This window comes from Poecilia formosa, unplaced genomic scaffold (genome assembly GCF_000485575.1).
Source record: "Poecilia formosa unplaced genomic scaffold, Poecilia_formosa-5.1.2 Scaffold262, whole genome shotgun sequence".
In the NCBI taxonomy this organism is placed as follows: Eukaryota; Metazoa; Chordata; class Actinopteri; order Cyprinodontiformes; family Poeciliidae; genus Poecilia; species Poecilia formosa.
Window position 1 is genome coordinate 331,229 of NW_006800201.1, and position 14,759 is coordinate 345,987.

At 37.3% G+C, this 14,759-nt stretch overlaps 2 protein-coding genes across 3 annotated transcripts; both read left to right on the forward strand.

Annotated features, from left to right (window-relative positions):
- Positions 1 to 613: 613 nt before the first annotated feature.
- LOC103150757 (COMM domain-containing protein 1-like) lies at positions 614 to 6,401 on the forward strand. Its single transcript, XM_007570488.2, has 3 exons — positions 614 to 832; positions 2,275 to 2,565; positions 5,515 to 6,401. The coding sequence occupies exons 1-3, from the start codon at positions 623 to 625 to the stop codon at positions 5,620 to 5,622; spliced, it is 609 nt and encodes a 202-aa protein (XP_007570550.1). The 5' UTR covers positions 614 to 622; the 3' UTR covers positions 5,623 to 6,401.
- A 2,367-nt stretch (positions 6,402 to 8,768) lies between these two features.
- On the forward strand, positions 8,769 to 14,519 carry LOC103150758 (N-acetyllactosaminide beta-1,3-N-acetylglucosaminyltransferase 2-like). 2 transcript variants are annotated; one of them, XM_016680903.1, is made up of 4 exons: positions 8,769 to 8,971; positions 9,028 to 9,098; positions 12,111 to 12,233; positions 13,222 to 14,519. In XM_016680903.1, the coding sequence occupies exons 3-4, from the start codon at positions 12,213 to 12,215 to the stop codon at positions 14,437 to 14,439; spliced, it is 1,239 nt and encodes a 412-aa protein (XP_016536389.1). In that variant the 5' UTR covers positions 8,769 to 8,971; positions 9,028 to 9,098; positions 12,111 to 12,212; the 3' UTR covers positions 14,440 to 14,519. The 2 variants fall into 2 exon arrangements, with proteins under 2 accessions (XP_016536389.1, XP_007570552.1); XM_007570490.2 differs by having other exon boundaries at positions 8,769 to 9,098.
- Positions 14,520 to 14,759: the final 240 nt, after the last annotated feature.

Sequence of the window (14,759 nt, forward strand, 5' to 3'; positions counted from 1 at the left end):
AATAATTAGCTTTGCCAAAATATGCATCCCCCTCTATCTAGCACAAATAAAGAGTAAAATAACCATAATCACAATGGTTCTCTGAGCTAAAGGTATGAGTTTCATACCAATAGAATAATATTTGGGGAAAATAGATAGGGCATGGAAATATTGGCAAGCTAATAATTTGCTTTGCCAAAAAAATGCATCCTCCTCCAAACTTGAAGAAATAAAGAGCTAACAGGGATTTCACCTTTTCTACATAATCACGCTTGTTAACTGAGCTAAAGGTAAGTTTCACACCAATAGGACAATAAACAGGGGGTGCAGATATTGGCAGGCTAATAATTTGCTTTGCCAAAAAATACATCCCCTTGCTAACTTGGAGAAATAAAGAGTTAAATATTAAATCATCAGACATTATTATCAATTACTCTTACAGAGACATTTTACAAAATACTTCTTTACTCTTACTTGAGTAATTTCTTGGACGGCTACTTTTTACCTTTATTAATATGTTGAAGTAGTGCTACTCTAAACACTCTAAACTTAAGTATGGAATATTATCTTCACACGCTTTGAGTCAATCTGAAATGCAATAACTACAACTCCCACAATGCCCTGCATCTGTATTTGACACGTGATGGCCTTCACCCACTCATGTGACCCGCACGTAAACATGGCGGACGTGGAAGTAGCAAAATCTTTGAGCGGTTTACTGAGTGGAATAGCTCAGATGGTGTATTATAATAAAAGCGAAATTACGGAGGAGTTGCTGAAAAATGAGCTGTATCCGGAAATGCCGCAGGAGCAATTCAAAGTTTTGATCGAAAAAATGAAAGGGCTCATAAAGGTAAGAACATTTTTTCTTCCTGTCTGCAGATACAAACAGCCCAAAACAAGTATTTATGCATTGTCATTACTATTAAAGGCACTTAAGAGTCTTTTTAGTGTTAGAAAAACTCTTTAATATCAATTCTAAGATAATAAACTCTTTGTTTTTCCAGGGTTCAGGCTCAACATTAGTCTTGGCTTTTAGCCATTGACTGTAGTACGATTTTACTGCGCCCTTTTTAAAGCTAGCTTAAAATGAATGCTAAACGTTTTAGATATTATTTGTAAATTAACACCAAATAATGAAGTTATTTGCGTTCATTAATGGTTGTCAACAGAGGGCAGCATTGCCTGCTAATTTAAACATCACAGCCACAGTTTTGCCTCAACATCTATCAGAGTTTACCTTTATTTAATTTTAGCATGTAATTTTTTTCTCGTATAAGAGCAAAAAACTGATGAGAAACATAAACAAAGTGACACATACACACGTGTTTGTAATTTAAAATATACAACTGGAGCGGCAGAAACTTTTTTTATTTTTTCAAATGTTTTGTTTCATTTAAAAAATATTAAAGTTGCATAGTTCCTGGATAGGACTTTAGAAATTAAACACAAAGCTAGTAATACAAGTAAATATATTTAAAACCTACTGTAACATACGGCTTCAGTTCGACTCAGAATTTAGCCCGTAAAACTATTATTATTTTAATTGTCATTTCATTACTGGTGGCATCCTGTTCCAAATTTGGGATTTTTTTTAAATGAGGAAGATGTTTCTTGAAATAATGTTTTGTCTGTCCAACTGGCAAAAAGTATGGTTTGAATGCAGAATTTTCATACATAAATCTTGAAATAAAAATCATTTAGATAACAATTGTCTATTGACTTATTTTGCAGATCTAGTATATTTCATGTAAACAATTTAAAGAACCACATAAAAAAAGAAGAAATGGATCCTTTTCTTGCAGCACTCTTCTAAGAAAGTTGTTTTTAGTTGGGATGCAACTGGAAAAGCCGCAATAAACTTTGACTTTTTGTAAAGATGTGACCTTAAAAATAAACTATATTTTCTTACATTTTCTGACTACAGGATTTTCCCCGACGATTTACTTGAGATCACGAGTTAATTTTCCGATTGTTTTCTGGGTATAACAAATTAATTTCCCAGTGGTGTTCTTGCATCACGAGATGATTGATGTGTCTTAAACATGTGTGTGTGTTTGAGAAAAACATCAGGAAATTAACACGTTACCTCAAGAAAATTATTGGGAAAATGTATATGTGAAAAACAGGATATTAACTCAAGAAAACAATCTGGAAATTAATTAGTTCTCTCAAGAAGACAATCTGAAATCACCAGCTTGAATGTGCCAGAAAGGCTGAACAGAAATGAACAGTGAAGCTGCAGAATCCAAACATCCAGTCTGATCCTCGTTTTGCTCTGTTCTTGCTCTGAAGTCCATTGCCACGGCAGACATGGACCATGCCCAGCTGGAGGCCTTCCTCACAGCTCAGACCAAGAGGCACGGTGGCGGCGGGCTGAGTGCTGAGCAGGCCGCCGCGCTCTCTCGCTTCTGGAAGAGCCAGCGAGTACGGGTGAGGGAGAGCCTGTTGGCTCAGCATCGCTGGGAGCCCACCCTCAGGGGCCTCTCCTGGAGAGTGGACCTCCAAACCGGTGACAGCCATGGGAACGCTGACCACAGAGGGCCAGTCGCCCTGATGGAGCTGGAGCTTGGCAGAGCTGGACAGGTTGGCATCACTCCAGTTTTACACACGCATCAGCAGAACATATGAGGAATATTTATATTTGACTGAGGGCTGGGGAATATATCTGAAAAACAGATTACAATACAGGCATTTCATATCAGTCAATATCAATAATTATTTCACTGCAAAAACAGAATCTTACCAAGTATTTTTGGTCTAGTTTCTACTGCAAATATCTTATTACACTTGAAATAAGAGAAAAATAACTTACAAGCAACTTTTCAACAAGATATACAAGCTCGTTGTAAGTCAATAATTCCTTAATATTTCACAAAAAAAATGGGAAAGATATCTTGTTATAAGTGAAATAATCTGCTAATGAAACTAGCACTTTTTCATCAATATTAAGGAATAATTGACTTAAAACAAGCTCATATTTCTTACTGAAAAGTTATTTATAAGTTAATTTGTCTTATTTCAAGTGTAGTAAGATATTTGCTCTAGAAACTAAACCCAAAATACTCAGTAAGACTCTGTGTTTTTGCAGTGTTATTATTATTATTATTATTTTATTTTATATTATATATATAATACAGCTAGTTTCTGCTGTGTTTCCTCTCTAGCTGTTTTTCTCATTCCACGCTGTTGTTTTTTATATTTAGTTCGTTATCTGGTGAAACCTTTAACTGCTACTTGCCAAGTGACAGTTTGTTGCTAGGTAACCACACAGAGAGTGAGTTGCTATGGTTGCTAGGTATCCACCAGCTTTACTTAGCTAGCCGTGAGACGTTGAGAGGCTAAAGCCTTTCCTCTGCCTACTACATCTCCCAGAATGCCGTGTGGCTCTGGATCGGAGTTCAGTCAAATTATTAAATATTCTATTGGATGGATTTTGATATAAAAATTGATTTATTGCCCACCTGTACTTTGACTCTTTTTTTTTAAATCCAAAAAGAGCTTTAATAGAAATGGTTTAGACTAACTGAGCATATAATAACCATAAAATACAACTATGAAAATAAATGTTGTGACACTGTCAGTCTTTCCAGTGACAATGAGAGTTGAAAAGCAGAATGGGTTTAAAAAAAATAGCCATAATTTACCATAATACTTGGAAATAAATGAAAGGACTTTCATCACGAGCCAAGAAAGCATTAATATCTTTATATATAAATCAGTAACAATATATTTATCTAAAAATGCTTAATTAGACATTTTGTTTTACAGAATTTGAAGCAGGTGATGCTTAAACTACTTGAGGAGCTCTGGGTAGAAAATATTCACAGACAAAGATTTTTTTTTATATTAAACACAAAATTTATAAATATAATTTCTGTACAGTTTTGACTTAGTTACTCCTCTGAGGTTGCTATTCTTTCAGCAAATTGCCTTTCTTGAGTCTGTATACTCCTGTTAACAGTTAATCAGTTATTAAATTAGTTGACAATTATTCCAGTAATCAATTGATCATAACTAATTCAATTTATTATTTCAACAATAGATCAAGATCAAGTTTAAATAGCTTGTGCTTAACTCAAAGATTACCCAGAGATCTGCATATTCATGTGACCTGGTTGCTAACTGTATTGTGATACATTTGGGCTACTGATACGGTGAAACACAGGGAACATTCCTGGTTTTAGACAGCCTGAATTACAGTAAACACAGCTGACAGACTGGCTAGGAGCTGGATTAGAAGACAGATTTTATCGTGGCTGGAGGCCTGGATCTGAATGTGACCAGATTACTTGTAGCTTTTAATAAGCCTCAGCCCCATGACAAAGCTACATTTGTTTTTTTCAATTTCACTGAAAGCAGCTTCAGAGGCTCTCCCAGACAAAAACCTCACAGAGGTTAACCCCTCAAAGGAAATCCACAACTTTAGTAATTTAACTCATGTTCTTTATCATAAGTGTCCAACAGAGGTCGTGTTTTCCTCTGGTTTTTACATGGACATGTAAATAAATAAATACATTATCAATAAGGTAATGCTGATTATTTTTGCCTGTAATTTCTAAATTAATTTAGTAGCATTATGGGCTTTGTTTTTAATTACAGAGCCCCTTCTGGACATGGAGGATTTTTTTTTTTTTTTTTGCATTCCCTCACAAAACTTTTGATCAGTCTAATATTGTATGTTCTTTAGGAAATGTACCACAAACCTATGTGCAAAATAAATCAATTTTCAATAAGTTTTTTGCACTCTTAAAGAGTTAAGAACATATAAACACGTTTTCACTGAGGCTCTTTAATTAAATGTGTTTACATTTGAAATTTTGATTAGATTGAATTTTTTTGAAATTTTGTAACTGTATGCAAAGTAGACCAGGGTGTATTTGCTTATTTCAAGGTAATGCAAAATATTTTTTTCCCGCAAGCCCCGCAGTGGGCTCAGTACGTAATAACTAAAATAAACCATATAATTTTAATACATTTTATTGTATATCCTGTTTAATAACAGTAGCTGCATTTCCGTTGACCATACAATTACACAATTGGACTTTTCTCAAATAAATTTGCTTAATGGAAACATGACAGGTTTTTTGATTTAATGTTTTTGTTGAGGTGCTTTTTCAGCTGTATTGAAATTGGTTTTTCTTGTAAAACTGCAATGGAAACACGTTTTTCACACACAAGTCACAAAAGTGACATGATCAACAACCTGATGTTGCCACTGGCGCAAAACATGAAAAAGTCATATTTTTTAATGAGTTGCATGAACAGATTTATTTACGTGGGGATTTTTAATTGCATTTCTACATTGATGGAAGCACTGCAATTGCAAAATATTTTTTTCGACACAAAATTATGTGCACATTTGTAACGGAAACGCAGCTATTGCATGTCAGCTTGTTTTGTTTCATCAGCCTGGTATGTAACTTATCCACTGATGAACAGATATCCCACAGCTTCTTGGAAGGGAGTGTTAATAATGTTTCCTATAATAAAATTACTGTTCTTCCTTCCTCCTTTTTCTTCGTTTCCCATCAGGACTCAGAGTTTTTGTGTCTGGAGTTTGATGAAACCAAGGTGAACCAGGTGCTGAAGAAGATGGCCGACATCCAGGAGAGCATAGACAGAATAGTTCAACGTACATGAAACCCCAGAAAGTTTGTCACACTGACAGTTACTGGACTTCTGAGCAAGTCCAGCTGTATTTTCTGGTCAGAAAAGTGGTGGTTTTACACCAGCCTGGGAGAAATGATTGTCTTCATTGTAAGATCACCTGTAAGTAAGGCCACATAGAGCAATGGCTCCAGGTTCATATAAATTATGTTAAATAATATCAACCTGCTGCCGTTCAAAAATCGATTTTTTTTTATTGCCAGAAATGCATCTGCTTTGAATTTGTTAACCTGCTTGATATGTTGTAATACTGAATGAAGCAAATGTAACACTCAACATAATATGTAATTTAGGTGTTTTCTGTCCGAATGCAAGTAACTTTTTTGTAATAAAAATGTAATTGTCCAGTCAGGTCGTAGGTCTGCTCCTTACTTTGGTGGGAGGTGCATAATTTCTTGGAGAAGAATCTGTGTTTCTGATAAGAACTGTGATGTTCTTCTGTTGTTTTTTTACATTGTTGTTGATCAGATAAAAGACATAAAGATTATATACATTTAGGACAATAGTGACACCAGTGAGTCCACCTGGTGTCTTGTCAATTATTTATGAGTAGGAAAGAGAAACCTAAAAACCTGCACAGTGCCACGGTGTTTGTGTAACACTTCATGTGACAGAAAAACTATTAAAGCTGCGGTTTAGATTTTTATTACCATGATTGGATCTGAACTGTAATTTTAAGCTGTCTACTTCTGTACATAACAGAGGTTTTTTGTCAAATAAACACAGTTAGTGCATAATCATTTATTACTGGATTAAACAAGTGTAGTTAAACAAAGTTGTGTTTGTTTTCAACGTATTTCTCTAAAGCCGTTTGGGATATAGATCAGGTTACATCAGAGTAGATGACTGAGCGGTGCCTATGTACCATATTTGACGAGTAGTAAACAGCTCCTGTAATAAAATAAGATTTTAAAAGCTAGATTGTGTGAACTTTGTTCAGAGCACCATATTGTTTTAATTATCCAACATCAGACTGATTTAGTAATAAACTAAGAAAAAGTTACATTTCTGGGAGTATATTTTCTCTGAGCTTTTCTTTGACTTGAACAACTTTGTGAGATTTAGGGGTTTTTGCTTTTTTCCCCTGTGATTGCCCTTTATTAACCCTAATGATAGGGTTGCGACATGTCTTCCCGCTTATTACTGATTGTGCTGAGGGTAAAGTCTGCTTTTGTTGTCTGAACCACTGAGGCATGTGATGGTTTGATAAGATTCCCAGAGGTCAGTGCCTTCTTGATTTACACCTTCTCTGTGTTTTTAGACATTCATTATCAAAGAACAAACTCCTCCTATTCGAAGCTTTAAACGTGTTACAGATTGAACTCATGTCCATAACATCAAAATGCAGTTTATGTGAGTAGTTATTTTTTGAAAAGATTAGGCCAATAGTTCCCAAACTTTTTCATCTGCGCCCCCCCAGTGGTTTCCAAACATTTTCTGCGCCCCCCCCCCCCCATGGATTACAAATGGCTGTCTGGTTGAAACGACGGGGGGGAGGGGGGCATCGACTTTTTGGGGGGCAAAATGAATGTACGTAGCTGAAAGTAGACACCAACATCGGTAGCCTACAAGGTACTTGTTAAGCTTAAGGTTCTGTATTGAACCTTAGCTAGCTAAAAGATGACTGGATGTAAAGCTGCCAGGGGGTTGGGGGGCTGGATTACTGCCGACGACATATTCGCGTTTGTAGATAGATTTTTACCCAGAATGCAAATGGAAAAAAACCGTGAGCGAAACAGTGATTTCATTGTTATATTTCACTGAGGGAAACTAAGTTTCATATCTGCTCAAGAGCCCCCCTGGTGGTTGAAGAAAAATCCACATATATATGAAAAAAAAACACTGAATGCTCTCTGGTATTGTTCAGGGGGCCGGACCAAATGAGGAGGCGGGCCGGATCCGGCCCGCGGGTCGTAGTTTGGGGACCCCTGCTCTCCTGTATCAAATTGACATAGGAATAACAGAGAGTTGGCCATTCTAAGGTAAAAACCCAGTGCATACAGTGTTCATGTTTTGTTTTTTTTTCATCCAGACAGCTTCCCGCGCCCCCCTTGCAATGACACGGCGCCCCCCCCTAGGGGGCGCGCCCCACAGTTTGGGAACCTCTGGATTAGGCTAACATTGCATATGGATTAATTCTAGTTTAAATAGACCCATCATGAACTACTGACAACATGTCTCTGAAATTGCAAGCAAAAAATTAGTATTTATTTGCTGAAAATGAGAATAGTGAAAAGGATGCAGTGCTTTCAGACCTCAAAACAAGTTTATATTCATTTAGAAACAATAATACTAATGTTTTAACTCGGGAAGAGTTCAGAAATCAATATTTGATGGAATAACCAGGAGGTTTTCAATGGGGTTCAGTGCAGTGGGCTCTTTATTTTTTCCAGAGCTGTATATGTAGATGTTGTACGTTTCACATTTGTCTCAATCAAAGGTTATGCTGGTGGGTAAATAAACACTTCTTTTTGTATTTCAAATTGTTTTAAAGACTCCTTGAGTGTGAAATAAACCCCCTGAAGTTTGATCATTTGAAAGTATTGGAAATTTTGAGCTAGATTTGTTCAAATGCAATTCAAATTACAAAAAAACACAGTAGCCCTTTAATACATTACCATATAGGATTCTCAAAGTAGACTACCAGCGTCATTATCCAGTAGCAGTTCAAAGTTATATTTCATTGCAGTGCTTGAGCATAAAACATAATTAAATGATAGGAAGGTCAAATTGAAACTCAAAACTTTTACTTGATTTAGAGAGATGCAGTTGCTTTTTTGGAAAATGTTCCTGCTCATCTTCATGTCATTTTCACTGCAACTAAACCCTTTTTACTGTTTAAGTTCCTAATGATTTAAATGTTTTACCAGAAACAAGTTTGATCCAAACTGATGGATGTTGCATGTTTTTCTTAATGCAAGAAAATCAATTATTTGAAGCCCATATGCCGTTCAATCTGCTAACTAGATGGAAGGATTTTATAGCAACGTTTCTGTGGTGAAGGAAAAATATAATAATCTAACAAAACTATTTGCATTAGATTGTAACAGAAATTAAGCACATTAAGAATATGGAAAGAATATGAATTGTTGCACAAAAAGGAAGCTGCAAGCTTTGCGTTGCTTCACTTATAAGCATTTTGCTATGACTGTTCTGCAGTTCAGCCCAGAGTCTCAAATCGTTTCAGTCCGGCCCTGGAAAACATCCTGAGCACGTTGGAGCTTGCAAAAAACCCCAGAAGGGAGGAGTCACGAGGCGCAAGACACAGGAAGGAAGGACGAACATTTACCGACTACGTTTATGGAGTGGTGATAACATGACTGTACGTTTTATAACTTTAGGTGACTGACAAAGAGTTTATTATCCGATTTGGATTAGGACGCACCGGCCGGTCCGGAGGTGGAATCGAGTCTGCGCCAAAGGAAGACTAAAGAACCAACCACAAGATGGTACCAAAACTAAATGAATAATGCTTTTTATTTGTTCGGTTAGTGTACTATTTATAATGTTTAATATGTTTGTACATGAAGGTATTTAGAAACAAGGCCAAACACATTTTTGTTTTTCGAAACTCCAGTCGCGGGTTTCAGCAAACATCTATATTCTTACCCTTTAAATCTTTTTACAGATTGTCACGTCACAGCCACAAAGTTTTATATATTTTATTACGAATTATTGTAAGAAATGGAAGGATAATCTGATAAACTGGGCGTGCGTATATCTCCTTTTATTCCGATACCCTTAAATAAAATGCAGTGTAACTAGAAGTCACCTAATTTTTAAACAGGTTACACCAGTCTGTAATTTAACCTTAGCGTTAGTCAACCTGTTCCTGTTCCTGAGAGTAAGCAAATATGACGAACAGGGAAGCCACTAGGGAAGAAGTTTAAAGGTTGGATTATAATTCTCAAACTCGGAGCTTCTCTCTGCATGCTGTTCAATCCATCATCTGTAAATGTCAAAGGCTCAGCTGCTAATCTACCAAAACATGACATTTCACTTAACATGTAACATTGTAGAGGTCCATTGTAACTCTGGGAAAGATGTAAAAATCAGAGGTTGGAGAAGCCAAAAATTCATTAGTTTTTCATTCCATGAATATCACTTTTGTGTAAGAGGTGAAAATATGAAGCATTGTTCAATAAAAAAATGCTTAAAATGTTCATCATCTTTGAACACAGAGTTCTCTCAGTCAAGCACAGTGGTAGCAACTGGAAAGGTTTAGATCAAAGCATATTCGGGATGGTCCAGTCAAAGTCCAGACTAAACATAATTAACGATTTATGGGAACATTTGAAAGTTAATGTTCATAAACACTTTCGGTAACACTTTATTTGAAGGGGGTTGAATAAGACTGACATGACACTGTCATAAACACCTGTCATGAACATGAATAAGCCTTCATGAATATTTATGACTGTTGTCATAAAGTACAAACCTGGTGAAAGTACACCTGAAAAGATACTTCCATAAAGTATTGACACCGGAGGCATAAGTACAACTGCATGCCACACTTTTCAGTAGGGATGCACCATTATGAAAACTTGGGCCGATATTGATATCTGATAAATATTGCTGTTTTGGCTGATAACTGATATTTATCTACATCACCGATGTAGATAAATATATTTTATCCTCATCTGACACCTTGAAACAAACAACCACATTGATAACTTCATCACTACTTCTGTTAAACTCAGATGTTAATATCAGCCCAGTTTTATTCATTGGACGGATACCAATATGTTACAAAATGACTAATATCAGCTGATACCGATGTTAGTGCCCATGCATCTCTACTTTTCAACTTTTTTCTTGTAAAGCAAATGAAAATAATATTTTTCTATCATCTTTACAGTCATGCACTTCAATGTGTGTTTATCACATAAAATCCCTGTAAAATACAGTAAAGCTTGTGACTATAGTATAACAAAATATATAAAATTAGAAGGCTTGGAATCCGTGTACAAAGTGCTGTACGGAATTAGATTAGTTTTGTTTTTTTTGTTTTTTTTTACACTGAGGATTGGAGGTACACAATATTTCGTATCATAATCATCATTGCAATACCACTGTGTGCAACTGCTGAGTGCCATGCATAGAAATCCTGAAGGCCGATAAAATCTTTTAATATGTTGAAAAGGTGGCATCCCCTCACTGCCGACACTTGTGTGTGTTGGCTTAGATGCTACAACTCACAAACAGTGACGTGGTCATTGTGAGTCAGAAAAATGTAGATTCATTTAGCCAAATATTGTGATCACAATATTATACCATTATACCAACACATAGAAATCGATGGCACCTAATATTGCAATTATACTTTTTACTGGTATCAAGCAGCCACCAACTACTGAGGAACTACTGGCCTATAACTCATGTTCTGACATGTTGACACAAAGGAAAGCCATCCCTCTGGAGCTAAAGGATAATAAAATAAATAATACTAGAGTAATTGTTTTATTGAAAACACATATTCAACAGATAAATGAACAGATAAATAAAAAGCACAAGGATTGGCCCAAAAATGACTTAATTAAGGAGAGGATTTCCTCCTCACACAGGTAATGTGTGGCCTGAGATAATGCAAATAAATAATGTTTTAATAAATAACCCGATACAAATTACAAAGCAATAGCTCCCAACAACGAGCAGCTGACAGCAGTTAGAGGCAGTTAACATTTGTAAAACTAAACATAGCTAAAATGGACAACATTAATAATGATAACAGTTAAAAGTGTAAACAAAACATAGCAAAATTACTCATGAAACACTGAATGTTATTAAATTTGCCTAAAGTGTATGTTAAAAACATTTGTAAAGAAAACACAGAGCTGATATTTATACATACCACAGTTACCAACAGGGGGGGAGGAGCTGTCAGTAACCGGTTGCTATGGTAACCATTGAGAGCAGCATAGCAGAACTGAACAAAATTAATTCAAAGAATAAATACACAAATTTTGACAAACTTTACATCTACAATATTGTTAAATAAAACCCTGTTACACTTAGACGTAACTCAGTACATTTCTGAAAGTTGAAGATTTTTGACTTCTGGCATTCAGAAATGTCCTTTTTTTCTAGAACATTTCTGAGAGTAAGTCTTAAAAGTTTTTTGTTTTTTTTTCGACAGTGGCCTTAATACGCCATTGTAATTTCCTCATGTGGTTTATGACTAAACCGCACCACAAAACTATCTAGAAGTAGTTTTGTGTCTGTATCTTTTTGCACTTAGTGGCATATTAACAAAATAATTAACCCATTTAACATCAACATTTATGTTGTTTGAATATCAGCCCAACACACAGAACACGATGGCACATTTTGCTGTGTGTATTTAGTAATAAATCACATTTAACTTTGCATAAACATTTATTAGGTTTACTGAGGATAATATGTGTGATGAATGATCACATTCACTTCAACAAAAACAGTTCCTACTGCTTTAATGTTTACAGTTTGAATTCCTGATGGCTACAGAAATAACAGAGAGAAGCTTCTCCTTGCTGGAACGTATCCATGTGAAACTAGGGGTAAAGTGAGTGCCACCCCCAACCAGCATGGTGTCAGCCTTTTCAGAGGTATGCAACACCTCTTTGGTACAATACTTGCTCTGGGCACAGTCTGAACTATAAAAAAATGTGTTTTTCTGAAGAAAGAGCACATTTATTATCTTGCAAAAGATATACTTTATAGCTTTTCCTCATTTTATTACAATACTGTGTTTCTTCATTGTGTTTGTTGGGATTGTTTGTGATTGCCCAACTCCCTGCTTAATTGTGACAAGTGATTAACCTGTCATTCACAGGTTGTCATTCACAATGACAGGGGTGTCAAACTCCAGTCCTCAAGGGCCGCTGTCCTGCAGTGTTTAGATGTGCCACAGGTAAAAAACAGTGGAATGAAATGGCTTAATTACCTCCTCCCTGTGTAGATCGGTTCTCCTGAGCCTTGCTAATGACCTAATTATTCTTTTCAGGTGTGGTGCAGCAGAGGCACATCTAAAAGTTGCAGGACAGCGGCCCTTGAGGACTGGAGTTTGACACCCCTGTCACGAGAGGACCCAATTTGGGTCCTCTCGTGACAGACAGGTTAAATACTTTCTTGTGTAAATGTGTTACACTTTATTTGAACTGCATAGTCACATAATAAAGTTCTAATATTAATATTTATGTGGCCCTTTGTGTGTGCAGTCTAAGCCCACTGAGCCACTGCTGCCTGTAAAGTGGTGTCATGTGCATGGCTGAATTGGAAACGTCTGATTCCTGCTTGCCTGTCTTTGTTACGGAGAAAGTAGGAGGTACTAGAGAAGGGATGAGGAAAATTTGTTCCTGGGGAATTAAGAGGGAAAACGTGGCCTAAGTTTGAGCTCTAAAACCAAACTTTGGGGAATCAAACTTCCCGTTAACCTACTTGTAACATATTTCTCCCAATCCTTTCAAAGTGGGCTATTATGTTTCTGCATGTTCCTATTCATTCTGCCTTTACTGTGAGTCTTCACATGGCTCTTCTGGTTTTTCATTTATTTGCTGTTGTATTCCTTTACTAATATATGGTTCTTTTTTCTAGATTCAGGGTGCACACATGCCATTGGGCCGGAAGAAAGGAAAGGCCCTCTGCATGTTGATGATGATAAACATCTTCATCTGTGTTCTGGTGGGTGTTTCATGGAAACTTGGGCACAAAGGCGGTCCGAAGGGGATTCGGATTCCATCCAAGAGGTTCTGGCACCTAACGTTAGTGAGCAAATCCTTCTGGAACAAGGAGCAGCAGCGCTTGGACGTGATTAACAACCCGCTTATCAATGCAGAACTCTTTGGAGGCTCCTTCATTTCTCTGCCGGATTGGCTTAATGATACCGGACCTCTTGACCCATGTGAAGCAGATTACCGGGTTCCAATGCAGGTTTTGGACTACAACACCCTACCAAAGCGGTTCCAGGACTTTCTCCTACACATGCGCTGTAGGATGTATCCAATGCTGATAAATCAGCCCCACGTCTGCGATAAAAAACCCTTCCTTCTGCTGGTGGTCAAGTCGCTGATGCCGCATTTCGACCGGCGCCAGGCCATTCGCCAGACATGGGGGCGCGCTGGCTTCTTAGCCAATCGGAGTGTGGTGACCGTGTTCCTGCTTGGCAGTACTTCATCGGTGGACAACTTCCCCGACCTGCAGGAGATGCTAAACCACGAGGCTAAGCTTCACAAAGACCTGCTGCAGTGGGACTACAGGGACACATTCTTCAACCTCACCCTTAAAGAAGTCCTTTTTCTAGAGTGGTTCAGCACGTACTGTCCTCACGCTCAGTATATTCTCAAGGGTGACGATGACGTCTTTGTTAACACCTTACAAATAATTGGCTTCCTAAGAGGCCTGTCTAAGGGCAAAGGCAAAGATTTGTTCATAGGTGATGTTATCAAGAACGCAGGTCCACACAGAAACACAAAACTGAAGTATTTTATCCCTGAGAGTGTATTTGTGGGGCAGTACCCGCCTTACGCTGGCGGTGGAGGCTACCTGCTCTCTGGGGATTTAGCAATCCGTCTTTCCAACATTTCTCAGCAGGTGGTCTTGTATCCCATTGACGATGTCTACACAGGAATGTGTCTGGAGAAGCTGGGCCTGGTGCCTGAAAAGCACCCAGGATTTAGGACGTTTGACATTGAAGAGAAGTACAGGGACAACCCATGCATCTACAGAAGCCTGATGCTGGTTCACAGTCGAACACCGCAGGAGATGCTGGAGATCTGGCCGTGGATTACTCACCCTGAGCTGAGCTGCCAGTGACCCGTTTCAACTGGTTTTAAAGTTGTCAGACAATCTTCTCTGCATTTCATTGAGTATTTTAAATATGTTTTTTTTTTTACATATTTGTTAAAATGGTCATTATGCCATGAAATTATAATATGAGATAATCTGAGAAAAAAATCTGCCAGTGCTCCCAGTTCCTGCTACATAGCTCCATCAAAAATAACCAATCAGAGCCAAGAGGCGGGTCTTACTGCTGTCAATCATCCTCATATATGAGCTGCACTCACTCTCCCCCTTTCTCTCTGCTACCACAAACGAGCATATTATGCTAGCATGATCTAGCATAACTAGCATAG